This window comes from Aptenodytes forsteri, unplaced genomic scaffold (genome assembly GCF_000699145.1).
Source record: "Aptenodytes forsteri isolate BGI_AS27 unplaced genomic scaffold, ASM69914v1 Scaffold241, whole genome shotgun sequence".
Taxonomy (NCBI): Eukaryota; Metazoa; Chordata; class Aves; order Sphenisciformes; family Spheniscidae; genus Aptenodytes; species Aptenodytes forsteri.
The window spans coordinates 6,419,928-6,444,607 of record NW_008795252.1 but is presented as its reverse complement, the minus strand read 5'-3'; the positions used below and the strand labels follow the sequence as shown (position 1 = coordinate 6,444,607).

At 39.7% G+C, this 24,680-nt stretch overlaps 1 protein-coding gene across 1 annotated transcript; it reads left to right on the top strand.

The window, feature by feature from the left end:
• The first annotated feature begins 1,887 nt into the window (after window positions 1-1,887).
• RECQL (RecQ like helicase) lies at window positions 1,888-18,391 on the top strand. Its single transcript, XM_009279006.1, has 14 exons — window positions 1,888-1,954; window positions 3,430-3,627; window positions 5,553-5,732; window positions 6,598-6,704; window positions 7,679-7,877; window positions 9,019-9,185; window positions 9,752-9,833; window positions 10,901-11,049; window positions 11,135-11,252; window positions 12,603-12,741; window positions 13,584-13,675; window positions 15,823-16,042; window positions 16,933-17,062; window positions 17,269-18,391. The coding sequence occupies exons 1-14, from the start codon at window positions 1,939-1,941 to the stop codon at window positions 17,455-17,457; spliced, it is 1,986 nt and encodes a 661-aa protein (XP_009277281.1). The 5' UTR covers window positions 1,888-1,938; the 3' UTR covers window positions 17,458-18,391.
• The last annotated feature ends 6,289 nt before the right edge of the window (window positions 18,392-24,680 follow it).

Sequence of the window (24,680 nt, the reverse complement as noted above, 5' to 3'; positions counted from 1 at the left end):
GCAAGTGGCAGGAGGTATGAAGATGGAACTGTGTAACTCGAATTATATGGGTGACCCGGACGCTGCTGAGTTATCTTATACAATAATGTTTTTTTTTAAGGTGGCTTCTCAGGGTTTTATGGCGGGATGGGGGGTTTCTACTGCTGCTAAGATGATACGCCATACTTACGCAATTATTGTTGGTTTTATTCTCCAGTTTTAAGGGTTCTTTGTTTGGTAATGCTCTACCAACATCGCTCGCCTCTTAGAGTTGGGCCTGAAGAACTTTAATTTGGAGGCTATATAAAAGGTGGGGTAAGAAAGCTGCCAGTGCTAGGACACTGATTTAAATCTGTGCAGGGTGGAAAGCGATGCTGGTTACTAACCTGTCTGTTTTAGGCATGGCCAGTGTGTTCGTGCTCAGGGGCCGCTTCTTCCCCACTGGTGGGCTGTTTAGAAAAGGCTGCAATGGGATGAACTCACAGGAATTCTGCTGGTTTTACAGTGGGGTAAAACTGCCTAATGGGCAAGATGCTTCCACTTGCCTTCTGTCCACTGTGGTTTATAAGATAGGAGCTCGTCATTATTCAGTTTCTTAGGAACTGCATTTTTGAGGAATCAAATGGTAGTTGGGGGTCTTTCTTGGCAGTGGTGGTATAGAATCAATTATAAGCTACGCTGAGCTACTTTTTTTAGAGACAGGAGCTAAATTAAAGACTTGTGGACCTTTAGCAGCGCATTGGGAAACTTTTGTAGGTAATTTTCATTCTCTTCCCACTCCTTGGGTAAGAAAATGGCTTACGTTTCCTGAGCTATCAGCCTAGTGATATTTGTGAGGATTGTGTTTACGGGGGGAGTAGAAGTAGCATATTGCATTTACAGTGTGTCTGTGCCATAGCCACTGATATTTCTGGATGTCCCTAGTTGCTATGTACTTTGGGGAGACTAATATTTCCAAATACTTTTGTGCAAGTGGCAGGAGGTATGAAGATGGAACTGTGTAACTCGAATTATATGGGTGACCCGGACGCTGCTGAGTTATCTTATACAATAATCAACTTCTTTCCAAAGTGTGGGCCTTTAACTTATTTTTAATTATAACCTCTTCTGGCAAAGTCAGTGTTTTATTCCCATATTCTTTATTATATATATATTTTCCCCCCATTTATAGGAACGCAGTAAAATATGTGTTATGTTAGGATCAGCTTATAGTGAGGGTCTGCTGAATTTGTTCCCTTTCACCTTCCCTCAGATTTGGCTGCCGTGTATATAATAAATAGTTCAGAATTCAACAAGGGTGAGAGAATATCAGGTTTCTTATTATTAGCATATAATACGGCAAAGAACGTTGTTCAAAAAATTAGCCAATAAATAGAATTCTAAGTTCATCTCACTGATGATCTAGTCAAAACCAGTCCCCCTTCTCTGAACCAAACTACCTTTCAGCTTCTTCCTAGAAGATCCTCTAGGTGTTATAGTGGCTACTTTTCTAAGGGGTGCAATATAATTTGTTCAGACTTTTCTGTAAAAGGCACTTTGAAGAGATGGAAAAAAAAAAAGATAGGTTGAAGGTAGGTGAATGACTAGTCCATATTAGACCATGCCTCTCAGAAAATTGATGACTTGGTCAAAATTCACTTGGTTTCATTTAAAAGGCTGGTGAGCTATAGCCTTAGGAATTGGTTGTGAGTTGGTATCTGTCCCTTTTGCAGAAGGGAAAAAGTGTGTTGTCATCTAGCTGGGCATATTTATATAGGCAGAGTAAATGAACCAGTGCTTAAAGTGTTATATTAACACCTATATTAATGAAGAATCTCTTGCAGAAAATTTGTTCTAAGTTTAGAAGCATTGCTCATGAAATAATTTTTCTCTTTTTTTTAATTTATTTTATTTTATTCTTAGTGACAGTTGCTTGGTTAAATAAGGTCTCCTAAGGATAACGTTCTCTAATCTCCAAAGATGGCAGCTGTTGCAGGTAATCCAAAATTAGTATCCAATATGTTCATTTTGCTATCTTTTAGCTAACAGACACAATCACCTGATGTTACTGATTGTTATTTATATGAATTTAACATATGCAGAAAAGAGTTTCTGGGGTATATGTTATTATACTTCAGATTTGAAGAAAAAGTTCTTTTACTGGATAACTTTCTGTTTCTTAGATAAAAACTAAAACAAAAGCGGGTTTGTCAAGGAAATTACTTGGTTTTCAATATTTTGGAAATATGCTTCATGTTTTAAGGTACTTTCAACTCTTTCCTGCTGAGTAACAGTGGACATTTAGGAAGACATATATCCCCATTTTGTGCCACTTGTTATGAGGCTATCTTTTTCCATATCATACATTTTTGCTTCCATAAGCAGATTATCATATCTGCTGTGCTTCGACCAAAATCTCTTGTTTTGTGGGGGATACATTTTTGCTTCCATAAGCAGATTATCATCTCTGCTGTGCTTGGACCAAAATCTCTTGTTTTGCGGGGGATGGGGGGGGAGGAAGACATTTCTTCTTAGGCTTTTCTGACCTGGCTCTGAAATATTGATACACGTTTGGCATGCTGTGGTATGTGTTAATTATTCTTTTAAGCCCTGGGGATTGGATTCTAGAACACAATCCGTAATTCACACAGATGCGTGTAAAGATGTAAAGAGGCAAATTCTCGCCAAAGATTCACTTATGTAACCCAAGCTCTTGGGGACTATTTGCTTCAGCTTTTTCGGATCTGAAGAATGGCTTGTGTTCGCAAAAGCTTTTGTCCTCTGTGTTCAAACCTTGACGTTCAGCAGATCCTCTGGTTCTGCATAGAAGGGAGATCTGGGTGCATGAAATGTAGCTTTTTGCTAATGTCCCTATTTCCATCTTCAGCAGACCTTTACTTGCTGAGATTAATGTTGCTTCTCACATGTAAATGATTTCTATTAAAAATGTTCTAATGTTGTGCTCACCTTGGAATTGGCTGGAGTTCCCATTGTCTTCATTGTAACAGCAGCTTTAATATCAGGCCAGATGCAATGTGCTTTTCACTGCTTAACACGCATCTGCAGAAAAGAAAATAATTTCAAGTGTTTCTCTGGAGATGGACCGCTTTTGAGAAACTGGATTGTGACGTGTTTTTTTCCTCTATTAATCAACACAGGCAGCGATAGTGTTGCATATCTCTCATACACCGTATCGGAGATGACAACTTACAGCATACCTGCGTATATATGACCTACTAATACAAGAAATATGTTGTTAAGCCTTGCTAAGTATTTTTACATGGCATATACAGTATTAGATGCTATAGTCTTATCGGTGGGCCTGTCAGGCTGTCTGTGTCTCCAGATGCTTTTGGTTTGTGTTTAATTTTGATCGTTCTCAATCAACCAGTGAAATACAACATCCTTTAAAACTGGGATTAGTATGTTACTGTGGTCTCTATTCTGCCTTCACCTTGCTTTTCCCTCCAGTGCTAGAGGAGGTACTGGTTTCCATTGAAAATGAGCTGCAGGCAGTGGAGATGCAGATTCAGGAGCTTGTGGATAAACAGCAGGAACTCATTCAAAAGAAGATGAGGGTAAAGAGTCTGATAAAGCAGTCCTCAGGAGACTTGGAGGCAGGTGGAAGTAAAGACACCGAAACCTCAGCCGAGGCATGGAACAAAAAAGGTTTGCAGAGTCCAATTCAAATATTCTAACATAGAAGTAAACTAATTCAGTAGGGGAAAAATGTGTTCCTACAGAGCATTGTTTGGATAACAATACTGTCCTATTTGATTTTGTTCAGCTGGGTGACCTGCCATCTTAATTACACAGGGTAATGTTTGTACTTAACTCCCTGGACATTCCTAAATACTAATCTGAGTTATTCTGGGCAGAATTATCACAAGAATGGCCTGTTATAACTACTTTTATTCTTTTCTTGTTGCAAAGTCACAACTTGAGTTGATTTGCTATAAGAATCCCAGAGTGAATCTGGATATATTGCAATACTTATATTCCCTGTTTATTTATGTTCTAAAAATAGTTACTCTGGATCTTTTCAGGATTTGATAACAACAATCTTGCACTCTCAAAGTTACTTCTTGCTGTCTTTGTGTTTCTTCTTGCTTGAGTGGGTAGGACATTGGTGTGTCTGCCGTGGGTTATGTAGCCTCACCGTCTTACCAAATTATGCAAATTAGATGGATGCTGACTGCCAAAAGTAACGCAGAATACATTAGTATGGTAGAGTTAGTCCAAGTGGCAAGTGTCCCATGGTGGTGTGAGGGCTGCTGTTCTTTTGGAAGTGCTGTCTTTCAAGTTAAACATTAACTGAGGTCCTGGATAGCTTGTGGGTCTTGACCATGTTATGCCTAGCCAAATTCAATTCACATCTTTTTATTATTTTTTTTTCCCTCCTCTTTTACTTCACTTGCAATTTGGAAATGCGTTGTTAGTTTCTGCCTGTATCTATTGTATGCATTCCACTTTTTGGCTTTTTTAAAAATGAGATTAATTTTGTAGTCTAATCCATATTTGTCTGTGTTTGAGAAAAGTGTTACGCAAACGTAAGAATACTGTTACTTTATAATTGCAAATTGATGCTACTGAACAAATCGATTTGTTTTGGGTGACTTTGTACATAATTCTCTCCTCCTATGTATGAAAACTAACGTCTTTGCAATCAGATGCTGTGTACGTGTTGAATAAGAACAGTAGCTAAATTTGTTCCCGGTACAAAGCTCACTGAAGTCAGTGGGAGGCTTTTCTTGGTTTCAGAGAGCCTTGGATCTTGGCTGTGATCTCTGCAAATTAGGAAGCAATGTCACCTCAAGTCGCAAAGTTAATTCTTGCATTGCATGCGGTGTACCCTGGAGTTCCCACACTTTTTCTGCATTTTAGTTTTAATAATACAAAAATGGTTAATATGCTTCCTGATGCATCTGAAATTTAAGTTCTTACAGTATTATGTCTTTAAATGATGCAGTCTTTAGCTCTTTATTGAAGAAAAGAAAAAACTATTATAAGCTTGTTGGGGTGATTATTTTGGGGAAGATTAAACTTCCCCTCCCCCCCCCTTTTTTTTTTTTAATAAATGCTTATTATTTCTGGAATATATGGAAAAAATGGTAGCCCTGCCTTCATTATACTATTTGTAATCATTGCATTTGTGTGAGGGAAGCATTTGGGCAACTTAGTAGTGAGACTGTGGTAGGGCTCAGTGACTAGTTTTACTTATTTTCAGGGTGGGCTTCTCATTTCCATTTAATTTTGGACTAATCAGTTAACTTGGTCATTAGCACTTCAAAGTTTTTCATCTGCTTATGAGTTTTTAGCATTAGTTCACATTTATGTGCAATGAGAGCCTTTAGTCTGGAGGTGGATTGTGTTTACATTTCATAGGGCTTTCAAAGGTCCGCCTTAGAAATTAGTTTATAGAGACTCAGGTTGTGGGTAGCTTTTTGTGTGCCATTATTGAATCTTTGAACACTTTACCAGATCTAAAATTGTATTGCTTCCAGATTTACTTACTGTATATGTAAATTGCCCTTCCTTCTTATATTTTAACAAACTTCGTTATGAAACGTCTTTGGTTTTTTTTCCCTTAACAGATTTTCCGTGGTATGAGAAGATAAAAACTGCACTGCAGAGCAAGTTTAAACTCCAGAAGTTTAGGTCCTTGCAACTTGAAACAGTAAATGCTGCAATGGCGGGAAAGGATATATTTCTTGTCATGCCCACAGGTGGTGGAAAGAGCCTTTGCTATCAGTTACCAGCTGTCTGTTCTGATGGTACGTAAGAGAAGAAAAGGTCACATACAAACAATTGGATTTATTTTCTCTCTTTTATAATTATTTGGAGAATGAACATTATATTGGTGTCTAATATCACGATATGGGGGAAAAAGAGCAAAGATATGAGAAAGATTTACTAGAAATACTTGCTTTGCTCTATTTTCTCTGAAGGAGCAATAGCAGCTTTAAAATAGATGTGCCTTTTAGATGTGATTTAGATTTAAATAATTTATCTAGTTCCTCTCAATATGTTATGTTATTAAACACTGAAAGAACTTTTAAAAAGTTTGTGACAATTTTTTTTCTTTCTTTCTCTTTTAATTCAATATACAGACTATAAATTATTAAAGTATGGATATCTGTTATTTGTCTGTTCCACTCTAAAGTTTTAGCTTCAGATTATTTGGGAGAGACTTTGCATATTAATTTTTAAAAATAAATATCCAGTTCTAGTTTTTAAGCTTTTTTTTTTTTAAAAAAAAATAACCCGTCCAACTGCATGGAAGCTTACTTATTTACAGAGACCAAATTTACCAATACCTAGCATTGCATAGTTGTGTGGTAAATTCGCACCTCGCGACACAGGTGTGAATCCAACTTTGCTTTGTATATTGGTTCTTATGCTCTGTTGCAGCTCAGTTGTTTGTGGTCTAGATTCTGAGGGAAGGTGCATGTCCCAGGCAGTTGATCAGAAGTATCCCTGTGTGACCTAGCCTCGCTGATCAGCTATCTAGGAGGGGAATCTGCTACAATCACGTTTGGCAGTTCCTTCAGAACAGAGCTGATGCATTAGTAAAAAGTATTAGAGGAGATATTTGTGACATCTGAACTGTTCAGTCGGCACAATGTTTGATTGTTACAGGTTTCACACTTGTGATATGTCCTTTGATATCACTTATGGAAGATCAGCTCATGGTTTTGGAACAGCTTGGTATTTCTGCAACTTTATTAAATGCCTCAAGCAGTAAGGTATGTTTAACTGCCAAGTTTTCATGGTTTTTGTGGTGTATGTGTCAGCGTCTTGCCTGTGTGTATGTTATTTATGAATACTGAATGAATGGCACAGTTTTATTAGCTAATGCCATTCTATCAACAGTATCTTGCTAGCCATGTGCTGTCATATGGGTAATGTGAATAAGTATCTTGCGTTCTTGTTCTAATGACAAGAACACACGTAAACCAACACCTTTCATGGAATAAATAGGTTTCATGGGACTATTTAGAGGATGTGAAGTACCTTTCGCTGGTGTGTGTTGTAGTTTTTTGACTCCATTTCTAGACTTAAAAGAAGATTGGAGTAGGTAATTTTTGTCCACTAGTAACATGTTGAGCAGCGCAGGCTTTTACATATAATTATTTATCTTACTTTAGGATGGTAAGCTGTTTGATCCAGAGGCCAAGAAGCAACTTATTTCCCAGGTTGTTATTAGTCAATTGCTTTTTACAATGAAATATATTTTCCTGACTACCAGGAGGCCATGGTCATTAACTTGCACATGACACTGGATTTGATAGGTTAGTGGCTTGATGCAGTGTGCCAAACTTGGAGCCTGCTTTGAGGTAGAGCGCTTTGAAAACTCAGTAATAAAGACTACAATTGTGTGTAAGAAATTATTTTACACTTGTAGTACCACAGGCATGTTTGGTACATTATAGTTTATTGGGAAAATACTGATACCACATGATGAAGCAAAGACAAATATTCAATAGTTTGCTTTTTCAAAGTTCTGTGACAGATTTTCCAAGTATTAAAACGAACATTTTATATATAATGATGATCTGCAAAGACTTATAGTAGTGGTGAATGCTATGTAACAGTTTATCAGTCTCTGTTAATTACCCCTTATGTATTGTTAATAACTTCTTAAGAATCTTAGTACTAAGCGACTTCAGTGTGTTGTCCTAGTTTGTTAGCCCCTGATTTCTCCTTTTGTTTTGAACAGGAACACGTGAAGTGGGTTCATACTGAAATGCTAAACAGAAATTCGCAACTGAAGCTCATTTATGTGACCCCGGAGAAGATTGCAAAAAGCAAAATGTTCATGTCAAAGCTAGAGAAGGCTTATCAAGCAGGGTGTCTTGCTCGCATTGCTGTAGACGAGGTCCATTGCTGTAGTCAATGGGGCCATGACTTCAGGCCTGGTATGCTCACTAGAAATCCAGTTTGCAGTGTTATTCAGGCATCAATAAATAATGAGTTAGGCCTGAAATAAAGCCAGGTGCTTTCCTCATGTGTTAAGTAAATACTTAGTGTATGGCAAGTACTTGTGTTGGCTCACGGACTTTAAATTTAATTCAGAAGTGACTATATCCTTGTCCAGGAGCTAAGTTCACGCAAATGGGGGTGATTTCAATGTAGATTTTGCTGTCAGCATTCTGAAAAGCTCCTAATTCAGTTTATTTTAATTGGAGCTTAATGAAATGAAAGTTTTTGGCTGCCATCTTTAATATGGACAATACAGTCATCTTTAATCTACTGCTACATGAAAAAGTGTCATTCTGTACACTGCTCCCTCACACCCTGGGTGACAGAGGTAGAGCACTTTGTAAATTCATGAGATACATTTTAATCGCTTTTAAAGCAAGTTGAAACAAATGCCCTTGACTTGCAGGGAAAGAAAGTGTGCTTCAGTCTGTTTCTTATCTTGTCAGTTTTAGAAGACTGTTACTTACTGGTTACTGTTTCTTTGCCTTTGAAAGAAAATCTGATTTGAAGCAATAGTAACTGTAAAGTCAACCTTTGCAGTTGTGTTAAAAAGTGGTGTCTGAGCAAGAAGCCGTGCCAGTTAAACAGGCAACGTGGAATTTAGATGTGTACCTCTGGCTGCATTTCTGTTCTAAGGCAGCAAGTGATTGTCAGCACTGAGCCTTTAAAATCTTTCCTTAGTACAGTCTGGCCTATGTATCCAAATTCTACATTGCCTGTTTATTAGCAAAGCTGTGTTTACTGAAAAGCTGTTTCTAAAAACAGACCTGCAAAATAACCTGAATGTTGGCTAATGGTTTTTCTAACTTTTTAAGAACTTCTATTTCAATATGGTTTGCCTTCTGAATTGTGTCTGTTTCTGTGAAATTCAATTAGAAGAGAAAGCATCTATTTTGATAAGTGCAACTTTCTTATTACTTCATTTGGATGTATCAATTAGTTCTGTGGTAAATTGATCAGTAATAACATTTATTGCAGTATTACCCCATTGAATGCTATCTACATGAGTATCTTTTTTAACTTTGGATCTGTGGTATGAGAAATCTTTTTCTTTCCCCTTTTTGTTTTCTTTCTTAGACTACAAGTATTTTGGTATCTTGAAAAGACAGTTTCCCAATGCTCCCTTGATTGGATTGACAGCAACTGCTACAAATCATGTTTTAAAGGATGCTCAGAAAATTTTGCATGTTCAGAAGTGCATTACCTTTACTGCTTCTTTCAACCGGCCCAATCTTTACTATGAGGTATGTCTTATTACCTGTTTGTTTGACTGCGTTGCAGTCATGTTATCTTCTGTAAGTTACAGCTGATGAATTTTAGAATAGATTTTCAATTACACGTTTTAGTAATAAATAGCTTTTCAACTGGATGATGATGTTCTTTCATGACTTCATCTTGCTGAACTTGCTGTCATCTGCAGAGGAACTTGGGCTGCTCTGTCTTTGTGAGCAAGGCTTAGCGGATAGGACTGTGTACAGGGGAGAGGTAGGTAGCAGGCTCAGACTGCTACAACCTGTTGGAAAATATGCCATATGATTACAAAAAGTTGTGATTTATTGTGTTGTATTGTATTTTCAGTTTGACCACAGGTTCTTTTATTGTTTTTCATGGGAAAACTTGTGATTTTGGTTTCTTTTCCTATGGATTTTTGAGATGTAATCTGACTGTACACAAAAAGAATATAATGAGTTTGGATAAATGGCAGAATAGTTGTGTTTATTGTACTGGAAGAAGAAGAATAATAGGATTATTTGACAGACTGTGTGCCCGCTTGAAGAACTCTCTGGCATGTGTATATTATATTTTTGAGGTTCGGCATAAGCCTTCAAATAATGAAGATTTCATTGAAGACATAGTTAAGATCATTAATGGAAGATACAAAGGACTCTCAGGTAAAAAGTGTTTTAAAAAAAGAAAAAGCAGCATGTTATTTTTTTTATAATCTTAAGCGTTATAGGGACGCTTTCAAGTGATCCTGAAACACGTAGAGAAATTCTACCTTCACCATACATTAAATATCCAGCATTAAAAGAAATGAAATTTTAATAAAACCCATATCTTGAATAATTACTCTTTTCATTCATTAGTGTTTAAGTGTCTTTACAGTTTACTTACATCTTCTGAAGTATTGAAATATAATGTTGATGTATATAAAACAATGTTTACATAGATAAGAATAATAGCAATTTTTGAGCTTGTAAAAACAACGCTCAAAAAAGGTTATCTGAATGTTCTTATATCATGCGTATGTTATTTAGTATCTGTGTGTCAGGACACTTACTATCTTTTTCATATTTGATCATAAGATTCATGTATTATTCAATGCCCAGAATGGGTGCATGGTGGGGTGAATTGCGCATTTATGAAGAAAGCAGAACTGTAAAGGTTGGACTTTGTGTAGTCAGTAAATTATGTAGTGCAAATAAAGAGGAGAGCCGTATTACAAGGGCAACAGAACCCAATTTTCCGGAGCAGCAGTCTGTCCCTGTCTCTGCTGTGGAACTCTGTGGCTGTGATGAGCAGCTCCCCGAGTACAAACTGTGCTAAGATGATCACAAATTACATGGCTTTGCGTGTAATCCTTGACTTAGCCCAGACTGACTAATGACAAAAAGCAGATTTATCTGAAACCTCAGGTGACATGTCATAGATGTCATAAGGAACAGCACTCCTTCACATAAGCATTAATAACCGTTGTCCTCCTTGAACATTAATAGAATGCTTCCGTGATTACGTGGGTTGGCACCCATGTTTTCTCTTTAGCCTACAAGTCAAAGCTGATAATTGAAGTTCCATTCGTGGCTACCAGTACTGCAGACTGAACAGGCACAAAGATCGTTCACTGGTTTTTATTTATTTATTTTTAAGTTAATAAAACTTTCAAGGTTGTTTTTAAGAATTGGGGATTGTTTGTGTTTTTTTAAGACATTACAATAAATCATCTTTCACTTTTGTGCAGGAATCGTTTACTGTTTTTCTCAGAAGGATTCTGAGCAAGTTACTGTGAGTTTGCAGAAACTGGGAATCAAGGCAGGGACTTACCATGCAAACATGGACGCTAAATACAAGACCAAAGTTCATAAAGGATGGGCAGCAAATCAAATCCAGGTTAAGTAGATAGTTTTCACAGACTTATGTCTCATTTAAACAAATTGTGTTTTGGTACCTTGATGGTTTCTTAATCTTATTTCAGGTTGTAGTGGCGACTGTTGCTTTTGGCATGGGGATTGATAAACCTGACGTGAGGTTTGTAATTCATCATTCTATGAGCAAATCCATGGAGAACTACTACCAAGAGAGTGGACGTGCAGGTATTGTAGGAAATGGCTTTCGCAAAGCAGCCATTTACATCCGTTAAACCAATAAAATTGTACTTTGATTTCAGCCATTTGTGCAAAGCGTCTTGTCTTTTAGACAGGTTCCAAAGTGTATAATGCCACTCTGCCTCTGTAAAGAGGCTTTAAAGCAAATCGAAACTACATTCGTGATCTCAGGCCTCTCTACTGCAGTGTAGCAAAGAGTAACTGAGTACCTCGCCCTTTACTCAGCATGTTTTTCATTACTTGAATATTGTGACGTCCGTGGCTTACCAGAATAATGTCATAACATGACATTGACTGATCGAATGTATGTTACAGAAAGGGTTACTTTTTTTTTTTCTTTGCATAGCAACTTGGTTGAGATTTTAACTATGTCTGTATGGTAGAAATTGGCCTTAATGCTGGCCTAAGAAATACGACAGTCATCAAAGTTTGTGGGAGTTTGCATCTGCTTACGCTAGAGAGACAAGGGCCGTGTAAGTGCTGAAATAGTTGTTTCACAATGTTTATCAACTTGAGGTGATTAGAGCAAGCTTTTGTGTGTTTCTTTTTCATAACCCAGTTTAAATGAGATTCTTCTGGAGGGGATTAATTAAGCACTGCTACTCATTTGCCTGAACACACTACTTAGCTTATGAAACCTTCCTTTTTCCCCTTGACTGCCCATCCAAGTGAAGTAGTTCCTTTTTGTTATATGTTAAATCTTTAAAAATTTAGGGTTTTTTTAGACCTTTTCTGCTCTTTGGGTCTTGTAAACAGCAGGAGGGCACCCATCAGCACATCATTGGGAGGGGTGGGCAACGGGAAGGAAGAGATGATCCAAGTTCAGCTATAGAAGACACAGTTGGTTTTAAATGGAATATTTTGTTAAATTATACCTAATTCTCTCTTTATGTATTACCATTAATACCTAACAAGGTATTTGAAGCTCACAATGTCTTTTAATCAAATAAGAATTAGGCTTCAAGGTGTATTTGGCTAGGATTTTCCAAGAGGTGTTAGGGTGAGAAAATGGTGATTTCACTGACTTTCTGTATGACATCAGTATTTTATTTTAATTGTTAAAGGGTAAAAATCTTTGTTGTGTAGTATTTTCAGTTTGCTTGATACTGTAGTTGTAGAAGACTGTTCTAAATCTATTTTATTTCTAGTCTGCATCATGCTATGTTCTATTGGCTAACATGTTACGCTTGGTATTCTGTTACAGTCATGCACTCCCTATAAAGGGGCTGCAGAAGCCCATGCAGATAAGTGGAATTTGTACCAGAAAACGCTATACTTTAAACTTTAGAAGAGATTTATTTTAAATCTAAATTTTTTGTTTGTTTTAATGCATTGCAGGTAGAGATGACCAAAAAGCTGACTGCATTTTGTATTACGGTTTTGGAGATATATTCAGAATCAGCTCAATGGTGGTGATGGAAAATGTAGGGCAAGAGAAGCTGTATGATATGGTGTCTTACTGTCAGAATATGAACAAGTAAGTTACTGTGGTGGCTTGGTTGCTTAGTTTTTAGATAGTTAGGTTACTTTTGTTGGTTTTTTTAGAGGGTATTTTAAAAAAAAAAAAAGCACTGAACAAAAAACCCCACAAAACCAACCGCCACAACAAAACAAAACAACCCCTCCACACTACAGAAACACTGCCACTGTGACGGAGTCTCGAGTTTGGAGCTTGTGGTTTGGCTGCTCAGTAGGTGTACTCTTGCACATAACTGAATGTTGGTGCGTGCTTGTCAGCTTCAGGATAAAGTTCTGGAAGCAGTTATGTTGAGATAAAGTATCTGTCAACAGACAGTGTTTGGATTTCAAATCCCATTCAGAGCAAATACTGGAATGCTTTGTTTTTTTACTCTAGGGTACCAGTGTTTCAGGGCCATAGAGGAATCTGCGTGTTTAATGCTTCATCTGCTGCACTAAGCTGTATTGAAAACTTCATGGAAAACACTTGGATCTATGTTGTGGACAACTCGTGCATTTGCTATAGCCTTTGTTGGCCTCAGTCTAAGAATTAGTTCATATTCTTATGATTTCTCATTCTATTGGAATTGCAGATTATACTTACTTTTCTGCTTTAATCAAGCTGTTCCTACAGCAGTGTTTAGTATTGCTGAAACCTACTAGTTACTCCTGTTAGTGTAACTGACAGGGAATAAATACTGTGTTGCAGCATTTGTTTTCTGAGTTTTCCGGAGATAATTCTTCATGCTTGTTTTGAGATATGAGCTGACCCAGGGACCTTCTTTTTGCCACTTTCATGATTTATGACGCAGGTGTATACATGTTTGTTCTACAGTCCCTCTTTGCTCTCTGTTCTTTCAGGTGTCGCCGGGTCCTCATAGCCCATCATTTTGATGAAGTATGGGATTCTGCAAACTGCAACAGAATGTGTGATAACTGCTGTAGAGAGAACTGTAAGTAAATTGGTTTTATAACCAAGGAAAGAGAACATGGAGAAGGTTGGCTTAAAGAAGTATCTAGTTTAGACAAACTGTGAGCAGCTTCTGTAAAGTGTGCTCATAACACCGCCCGTTTCCAAGGTTCAACTTTTGTTATGAACATCAGTTTTTGGTGTCTTAGTGTTGTCAAATTCAGGGTGTTTAGCAGGGTACTTCCTGGTTTGGCTTTTTGCCTGAGGCCAAACACTTTGGTATCTTTCAGGCTCAGCCGTTCACCTGTTCCCAGAAGTGAAGCTGGGGCAAGGGGGAAATTGGCTTACCTGTTTTAAAAAGATTCTGGTATGTTTTCTTTCAGGATTTTTTTTTTTTTTGGGTGTGAAAGCTTTGTTTTGAGAAGGAGTCTCTGGCTCTCTGCATGACAAACTGTTCACACTTAGGCTCTGAGAAGGCACGGTTTGCATGTCCTTTTACAACTTGCCTGGTAGAACCTCTGAGAATTTCAGTGCTGCATGCTCATGAGACCTACCTGTGCGAGGACTGTGCGTGATGGTTGTGCGGAACAACTGAGCATGCTAATTCAGGATTTTGCCATGTGTTAGCCCTAGCAGCACAATGTCTGTCTAGTGTGTGCTCTTCCTTTGGAAGAAAGTTGGGATCATAAGAGGGAAGGCATATGGGCCAGACGTAGAGGGAACTTAGGAGATGAGCTGAAACAAGACCTGCTGCTGCATGGTAAAGGAGGATGGTTTCAGCAGAACATGGTTCTGGGACGTAAGTTCTTTTGCTGCTTTGCCTACGAACATCCTGGGCAGTGTTGGGTAGCTGGTTTAAACTACACTTTCAAGGGTAATCATTGGCTGCTTTGACTGTCATTTTTGTTACCCATCCAGAAAGTCATAAATCTCTGAAGATGCACGAAGTATCTGTTGCTGCACTTACAGTGAGAGCTGTGGTTTAGACACAGGAAATCCCATACAAAGCTAGGAAGCTCTGAAAAGAGTGCTGAGGAAAAGTTGGTCTTGGGCATCTCTCTTAGACATACAAAACCACCTTAAATTTCTTTGAGTAACAGGTGAATTCTTGTAGTATGTGGAAAATACCATCTCCTCATACCTCATATCTGTTGCAAAGCATTTGGATAACATAGTGATCAGCACTTGAAAAACTTAGGAACAACTCTGTTTTCAAAGCTGTTCTCATAACTAGACTTTATTTCCCTGTACAGTTTTTGGGGGTACCCCCCAAAGTAGACAAAACAAAGATGTTTAACCTCTTTTTTTTTTTCTTTATACAGCTAGTTATATCTATATAATGAAACTGTTTTGCAAAATCATGCAAGTAACAATGTCTTGTTATCTTCTGGTTGGAAATGGGGCTTAGTTGAAATTTGTACTGGGATCAGAGGTTGAGAAAAGTATGGAGCTTGCTTGTACCCAAGACTTACAGGAGCTGTGTGATGAAGTATGGTTGAAATACATCTTGTTTACTGCTGGTTTACCCTCAGGGCCTTTTGATATGTAAGCAAGGTCTGAGGAAACCTAGCAGTAGTACTAGTTTTTCAGTACTTAACTCTTAGTGTTGGAGGGGGCAGTTGGGGTAATTCTGTGCCACGATCTGATCATGCAGTAGAAGCACGATCATTATGTACTTACATGGTTGTGTTAGTGCTCGGAATAATTAGTCATGATGAAGCTAATTTGTATAATGAAATCAATACTTTTTTTCCATCTCATTTTGTTCGTGTCTTGAGAGAAGAAATGTCTCACTTATTCTTCAATTCCTTTTTGCTCTCTATTCTTTCCATAATAAATACTGTAGGTGAGGAAAAGGAAGCCAGCTGCAGAGTAACATAGTAGCTACCTTACAGATTTTATGCTTCTTTGAAGTAATTTGTGTGGTTTGTAACGTTAAATACATGTAAAAATGTTTGCAGGACTGGAGTTCTAATAACGAAGTAGAAAGATAAATGTAAGTTTGAGTACAAATACATCCTAATTTGACAGAGGGAAAGTTACGGCTTTATTTGTTAAAAGTTACAGCTTTATTTGTTACACACATATATTTATAGATGTACATATAAATACACCTAATGTAGATATGGTTACTATCTAAATAACTATAAATAACTTGCTATTTAAATATTACTTCACTTTCGTTTGTAGCATGTGAGAAAATGGATATAACAGGATACTGCAGGGATCTGATCAAGATACTCGAGCAAGCTGAAACCATGAGTGAGAAACTCACGCCACTGAAATTAATCGATGCGTGGTCTGGGAAAGGCGTATCAAAACTCAGAGTGGCTGAAGTTACTCCACCAAAGCACCCTCGAGAGGAACTGGAGAGGATTATTGCCCATTTACTGCTGCAGCAGTATCTGAAGTATGTAAGATGACCGCTTCCTTTTTTTTAACATCTAGTAGTCATTTTTCTTTACTCTCGTGTTAATTCTGTATCATATTAATGGATACATTCCGTAGTCTCATTTTTAGCCTTTATTTTGGATGCACTTAATGTATTTAAAAAACCTCAGAAGATTACTATACTTCTGCTTCAAAATGTTAAAACAAAAATTGGAGGAGCATTTGAAATGCTGCATCTCTTGCAATTTTAAAAAGCTGAGGTCTTCTGTATTCGGGTTGAACCTTTAAATCTGCAGCAGGCTTCATTTTGGAGAAGTCTGCAGTTTATATGGAGTCTCATTTACATTCCACGGCTAAGCAAAGCAAATGGAGTTGCCTAGTTGAAGTCTAAGCAGGACAGGCTGGCTAATATGGAAAGTGGTACTCAGAAATTTTAAGAAAGCATAGTGAAAATAACAACAGTGCTTCTCTTGTAACCTGGCTGTCTGTGTGGTATGTGGTTTGTCTTTTCATACAGTTTTAGAAGTTCAAAGAATTTCTACAAATCAAACATATAATCCCTTTATTTTTGTCTTAAATTTTTTTGGCATCTGTTTGTACAGCTGACTTTTTACACTCTTAAGAGGGTGAGCAGATGAGTCATTACACCTTTTTTCCTCATTTTTCTCCATGTATTCCAACAGACTGACACGCGTGTGTGTGTGTGTAAGGGTCCACAAACTGAACTATGTTAAGCGTTGGCCAGACTCGCTCTAAATTAAGTGACTGTCCACTTGAATAGATAAAGCAGAATCAAGCTGCTATTTGGAACATCCATCAGAAGGGTTAATGTGTCCCATTTTTCCCCTGCATGGTCTAGCTTGTCTTTGTCTCCAACCTTCTCTTATGACAGTGATTTAATTTATGCAGGGAAGACTTCAGCTTCACGGCATTTGCTACAATATCCTACCTGAAGATAGGACCAAAAGCAAGTCTGCTGAAAAATGAGGCACATGTCATCACTATACAAGGGATAACAAACAAGAAAAGTGTTTACAAGGTATCTGTATCTGTACTGATGTGCTATGTAGATATCTTTTCTGTTATAGTTTACTTCAATAGTTTGGTATCTGCTCAATATATTTTTCATAGTAATGCAATCAACAGGATTTAAAATAGATCTCATTATCTTCTCTCGTGTGTGGGAACACTGAAAAAGAAGGAAAACAATGTTAGAATTTTCATAGATTTGTTTATAACTTACAGGACAAACCATCTCAATCTTCGAATTCAAAAGGAAGCAGAGAAAATGCTCAGACTATTTCAAAGACTGTCCAAGATTCAGCGGTGAAGAATTCACAGGAACATAAACGGCCTAACTGTGGTTCTAACTTAAAAGCAAAGAAGCTTAAGCTTCAGGCAGGTGGAGATGACCAACCAGTAGTTCTTGACTGAGTTTCACAGACTACATTTAGGATCTAATCATGTTTGCTTCTCCATGGACAATCCAGTGTGTAAGTTCAGTTTGTGTTTTAGTAATGGTATTTTTTGTGCATTTTTTTAATAAAAACAAGCAGCAGGGAAACAAGTATCTTTAAAACCCTCAAAAGTCTAGTAGTCAAGGGAAAAATGCTTCATATAAAAATAACTGGTGCATATCTTACAATACAGCACCGACTACAAAATGCAAATAATTACCGTGTTACCTTTTGAACTCTTTTGGAAGTGTAGTGTATAGTAACACTATTGCAGAATCACGCAGGCTGGAAGGGACTTCCAGAGATCATCTAGTCCAACCTCCTGCTCAAAGCAGGTCCAGTTGGAACAGGTTGCTCAGGGCTGTGTCCGGTTAAGTTTTGACCGTCCCCAAGGATGGAGATTCCACAACCCCTCTCAGCACCTGTTCCAGTACTTGACCACCTTCATGACCAAAAAAAAGAAAAAAGGATATTTCTTAGAGCTAATTGTTATCTCCTGTGTTGCAACGTCTGTTCCCTCTTGTCCTATCACTGTGTTCTTCCAAGAAGAGTCTGGCCCCACTGCTGCTATGCTCTTCCATTAGGTAGTTGAAGACAACAGCAAGATCACAACAATCGCTCCGCCTCCCCCCGGCTTTCTTCTTTTTTAGTCTGGAAGAAATCCAGGGCTCTGTTTCTCCTCTCTAAGCCCCTGCTTCTCCTCCCCGAGTACCTAGGCAGCTTGGCAGCCCTCTGCTAGACTCAATCCAGTGCATCAATGTGTTTCTCTTACTGGGAGGTGCAAAACTTAACCCAGTGCTCTATCTGTAATCTCACAGGTGCTGAATACCCAGAAAGAGCAATTTCCCCAAAACTGCTGGTTACGTTCTTGTTAATATTGTCTGTGCTGGAAAGGCACACTGCTGATTCATGTTCAGTTTGTTATCTACCGGGAACCTGGGTCCTTTTCTGCAAAGCTACTTTCTAACCAGTCCGGCCCCAGCCTGTACTGTTGCATGGTGTTACTCCATCCCAGGTGCAGGACTTTGCTTTTGCCTTTAACTTAGAGGTCCTCGTCAGCCCATGTGTGCAGCCTGTCTAGGTCCCTCTGAATAGCAGCCCTGCTCTCCGGTGTATTGACAGCTCTCCCAAGCTTGGTGTCGTCTGCAGACTGGCTGGAGCACACTCCATCCCTGTATCCAGATTGTTAGTGAAGACCCTAAATTATATTGGCCCCAGTATTGATCTGTGAGCGTTGCCACTAGTAAATGGCCACCGGTTGGGACTTCATACCGCAGATCCTGATTCTTTGAACCAGGTGGTCCAGACAACTTTCTGCCTACCTTGTACATTTATCCAGTCTATATCTCACTGATACTTCTAGCTGTAAGGAAATGTCAAAAGCCTTGCTAAAGTCAAGGTATTCAACATCCATTGCTATCCCCTTATTCACACTGGCAGTTATCTCAGTCAGTCTGCTTGATCCGGTATGCTTTGCTTCCGGTAGATCTAGCTGGCTGTTCCCAGTCACCTCCGTATGTCTGAAAATGTCTTCTGGGGTATTTGCTCCTTAAGTTTTCTGGGGGCTGAGGTGAAGTTGACTGGCATGTAACTCCTTAGACCCTCCTTTTTGCAGATGGGCGAGATACTCGCCTTTTCCCAGTCGTCAGGAACCTCCCACAGTCTCCAAGTCCTTTCAGAAGTGATAGTCTTGCGCTGACCTCAGCTAGCTTCTGCAGCACCCCTCAGTCCTGTGGATTTGCGTACGGCCAATTGGCTTAAGTGATCTGTAACTCCACCTTCCTCTACTGCTCTACTCCCACGGACTGTTAGTAGGCTCGGGGACCTGGGAGGTCTGAGGGCAAACCTTACTGGTGAAAAGGAGGCAAAAACCGCGAATACCTCAGTCTTTTCCATGTCCCATGTCACTAGCTCCTCTACCACTCTGACCATACTTTCCTTACCCTTCCTTTTGCTGCCAAGGTACTTCTAGAAGCTCTTCTTACTGCCTTTTGCATCCTTTGCTAGTTCCACCTCCAGCTGAGCTCTTACATTTCTAACTCCCTCCCTGTGTGCTCAGGCAATGTCTCTACTTGTTCTGGGTATCTTGTACCTTCTGCCTCCTTTTTGTGTTTGAGCTAGCTGAGGAGTTCTCTGTTCACCTGTGCTGGCCCTCTGCCAGGCTTGCTTACCTTCTGCACATAGGAAGACTATTTGTGTGTTGAGGAGGTTGTGGTTTGGAAATCAAGTAGCTCTTCTTGAGCCCCTTTGCCGTCCAGGGCAGTCTCCCTGGGATCCTGACAAGCAGATCGCTGAACAAGCTGAAATGTGCTCTCCTGAGGTCCAGGGTAGTGGTTCTACTATGTCTTCCTCACTTCTCTGTCGAGTTTAAAATTCTGAATCACAGTCACTGAGCAACATCTGGGATCTGGGCACCTAGTAAGAAACAAACCTGTCGATGTCTCCAAGTCAATGAGGGCCTCTGTCCCCCACAAGAGGGATTCTCTGGTAACTCTCATCTTCCTTTTCTTCATTGTGTGAATGCTTGGCTCAGGTTCAGCTGGTATCAACGCATTCCTTGGTGGAGTCATCCTCCTCTTTCTCAGGGCACTGTACCTACTCTGCAACGGCAGAGCTGCAGGTGGAAAAGGAGCCCTTTTGTGTTGCTGGAAATGAGGTTTCCAGCTTTCCCTCCTGTGGGGGTCTCCATCCACTGCTCCTGGGAGGGTAGTCTCAAGGTTTTTCCTCCTTTGCAGCACAGGGCTCGGGTGGTCCTTAGCTATGCAGCATCTCTGTGAAGACCCTGCCGTCTCCTGTTCTTCCTCCTGGCTGCTACGCAGGCTGCTACCTCCTCCTGCAGCTCCTTCACCCAGCAACTCGGCACTGCAACCAGAGCACAGCTCCTGCCAGTGAGGCTGCTGTCGCCAGCCCCAGGGAGAGACATCAGACACCCGGAGACGTGGGCTGCTGCAGCACCCTTCCCCTGGAGCTGCGTGTGGGTCAAGGCCACTGCTCTGCCAGGGGCGGTAGTTCCAGTCCAGGTGGACATCACCATTACTGCAGTTTTCAGCAGAGATGTGGCCCTTTTCTGCAATACTTATACCTACTACAGCATATTTGAGTACTTGAGTGTACTTCAGAGAAGAATTTCAACACGGCATTGTTACAACATTGCACTACTTCTGACTTGTAGAGATTTTTGTGAAATATTATATGTATTTATCCCTTTAAAATCTGTTCTTCTTAGAACTGGATTTCTCTAGCTTGTCATTCAAACAGAAAATTACCCTTCCTGTGCTTTTCAGAAGTACCTAAATTGATATTTAAAAACAAGACAACTTTTCTTGATCTCAGCTGTTCCCTTTGTAAAAGTTACACTCTATATGGGAAATACAGGAAAAAATGCCACTCGACATACTTTTCTCTCCTCTTTTTTCCCCTGTTGAATTGGCTTATGTTCCAACTACAGATCTGTATTCTACTTAGCAGTGAACCTGGTTGTCCTAAGAAATACTCTTCTCCTCTATAAGCACTGGAACGCAACTGCATTGAAAGTTGCATACTTTAAGCCCTAAATGTGGGCTACGTTAAACTTAATCTCTGGGAGGTTTCTGAATTCTAGCTGCTTAACTTTGCTACTCCACCTATCCATTTGCTTACGTTCCTGTTGTCTGTGGAAATGGAAAAGAGAAAGCAACTATGGGAGAGTATCACAGCTTGCCTGTGGCTTAAAGTAGCATGTCTCCACCAAAGAGCAGCCTGTCTCTTTCGACTCCCCTATGATTCCTTTCATGTAACGTCTTGGTTCTGTCAAGGTAAGAGAGAGCCAGCGCTTACTGCTGCAAATGTTCTTACATCACCTCATCCCGCAAATCCCAGTGGCTGACGGCAATTAAATACCTGTTGGGGTGAACACAGAGTGTGTTTCTCTGTAACACACAGGTTCAATGCAAGCTTAGTCAAAACTGTAACAGTCAAGAGAAGAAAGGTGATAAAAATCACTCAGGATTACAACGGAAGAGTGGAACAGAAGACAGAAGTTGTTTTTAAGATGTTGCACAAGTAGTGGGAATTTGGTAATTCAGAAATTGTGGTAGAATTTTGAAGTTTGGAATTAGATTGAAACCGATACTTTTTTTTTTTTTTTGCTAGAAAGGCAGAAAAATTATATTTGAACGCTGTCAGGACCCAAGGTTGAACATGGGAAGATGTTAGTGTACTAGGTGCAAAGGGATAGACGATACAAAGAACGCTTGAGCTGTTACCTTGATGAGGTTGGAAAAACATGAGCCACTACTGAAATCCTAGTGTTTGGTAACCAGTGAGGCCTTTTGCTGCTACTGAGAACCCGGTGCTTCAGTTCCACTTGTGTTTGTCAGAGTTGGGAGCAAGAATAGCTGGGTTGAGGGGAAAAGGCCTGAAGAGCAGCTCTGTCCAGACTTTCAGTTCCTGAGTGGCAACAACTGCTGGGCTTTGGTTTTGTTTATGCTTAACCTTTAAGCAGTGCTTAGTCTCAGAAATGCAGCTGTTGTGGTTACACTCTTTATTAAAAAGAATTTTTGAACCACACGGAAGTTACAAATAAGAGCGAGTGGTCCTTTCCTTGCCCCTCAGGGTTCTGGATTTCCCCTCCAATTTCTTGTAGACTGAGCCCCTAATTCCAGGACTGTAAAATGCTGTTGGGATATATTTGGTAACTAGGGAATTACCCTTATTAATTCCTTTGAGATGGATCCCAACCTAGAACCATGTGACCTCCCTTCTCTCACACGTACTTCAAGACATTACTAGAACACTTGCCATCTTAGTATTTACATTTGACTAATTATATACAAGGAAAAGCTTCATAATAATGGCAGGTTGATTTTCATACAGTAAGTAGACCTGAGGAAAGTGATACTCTTTTCCAAACAAGGAGCAAGCCCTGTGGCTTAGCACTGTTCCACATTCCAACAACACAGAATCACAGGACAGCCCAGGTGGGGAGGGACCTTGAAAGATCTGGTCCAACTTCTCACAGGAAAGGGAGCCTAGGCCAGATTATCAGCACCCTGTCCAGGTGTGTCTTGAAAGCCTGCTGTGATGGGGACCCTCCCCCTGCCCTACGGAGGTTGTACCAGTGATTGGTTGTTCTCACTGTGAAAACTTTCTTTCTGATGTTGAAATAAACCTGAAGGAGTGCTTGAGGGGTTCAGAACAGCTGATGTTTTTCAGTACAAGCAAGCATCAGGGGACATCAAAAGCTCCGGTTCTCTTGCAATGGAGGGCTTAGTATAAGCTTTTTTCCCATTCCTGCTTTTCCCAGTCAGGAAGTACTTACAGTTATATAATCAGTATCCTCTGAAGTGGGTTATTTAAAGTGCATCAACATTGCTTCATTTGCTCAGTGGTACCTTCTGCATTGTGTAATTAAGTAAGTAAGTGCCACAAAGTTGTCTTCTTTCCAGGCCTAACCCAACCTGTAATGTAGGACACCACATCCTGCTAGCTGAACTGCGGCCATTCTACACGAAGGGTCACAATCTCTTTCCTCAGCAATCTCTGTGGACTAAAGAAAATCTTCAGCTACAGAATTTTTCTGCCTCCCATTTCAGCAGGGAGAATATTTAACTGTACGTGAAGTAGAAATATATACCTGTTGACTTCCTTTGATGTTCACCAGTGTTTCCAGAAACACGTATCTCTGCTGCCAGAATGGTAAAGACCCAACAGCTACTGCTGACTTCACACGTGAGGCTGAACGCTAGATTAGATTATTTTTTAAGATCCTAGCAGCCAATGATCAGTAAGGCAAGTTCAAACTCATTATAAATGTTAAGTTCTGGTAGGTTTCATTTTGGATGCCCAACACACATTCAGACATATATTAACTTAAATATAAACCAAACATGATTAAGAACATGCTCTTCATTTTTCTGGTAGAATCTTGTCAGTGACTGAAGCTTAGTATTTCACCCATTGTTTAACTAGAAACTTTGCCAAAAGTGGAATTAAGTCATTTAATTAAACAGTCATTCTCTTAAAAAATAATTAGAGTGATTTTCCAGGAGAAGTCTCAGTATGTACTGCCAACTTTGCATTTAGTGGAGTACAACAAACTGTTCCCAGTTTGTCCCTAAATAAACAGCAACTCCCAAGTAGCAACTGTAGAACAAACACAAAAGCTAGTATGAAACAACCTGTGTCCATGGATGGCACTATGGAATACGGAGAGGACATTAAGGAATAGCTTAAGTTGTTTGGCTTTATCACCTAGGCACTAAATTATGCCTAGCAACTAAAGAAGGAACTTGACTGAAGCAAGCCTGTACATACACATCACTATTAGTAAAGTGCATCTTGTGTAACTAACTATAAACATACAGCCAGGGAGCTAGTTACAACTGAAAACAGACAGCTTGAACCCCCATTTGCAACTTAATAGTAGATATTTTGTCACTAGCTACCACAAGTCAAATTGGAGCTTAGTACCTGCAAAAATTCCTTCCTGGAACTGACACGCATGACAGCAGAAATGAGGAGAGGGCAGAAAGCGGCCAAGACACAGTCCCATGCATGTTTTCATTAAGTGACTAATAGTTGTCTATGAAGAATCCCGTCAGGATACAGGACTCATGCAAAACAGCATCCAGTACCATCTACCACATCATCTGGATAGAGCAGCCTGCTCCGCAGGCTCTTGACAGGGAAGACCACCGCAGGTGACATCCACCAGTGCTGTCATGTTTGCCTTTCCTTGGAGTGCACCACACGTGGATCGGATCAGGATGCACCACAGCACCTGAATGACTGAAGTGACAAGCAGTAAAAAAGCTGCTCTCAACTGACAACTCATCCTGGCTTTCGTTGTTCAAAGTTTTTGTGTTCTGTACTTAGCCGAGTAGAAAATACATTTATTTCAGAAATAAACTTATGGGGGGTGGGTGTAGATGAAGCATCCATCTTGCTGTATATTTGCAGACCACATTCCAGTTAGTGAGAGCTCCGAGCACCCTGTGCCCTAAAGATGTCCTCTGTTAATCTGAGCCAGCTCAAGAGAGAAGGTACCCTCAGCTGGAATAGGAGTCTTGAAGCCTGTGGCAAGTACTCACAGGTCTGAGCAGTGGAGGGGTGCTAGTGGGGTGGCAACACACCCTGTGAGCGCCTTGTAAATGTTCACCTGAGCAAGTAGTTTTAGGAAGCAGGGGCTTTCCCACCCTAGCCAATACTCACACCACCCAA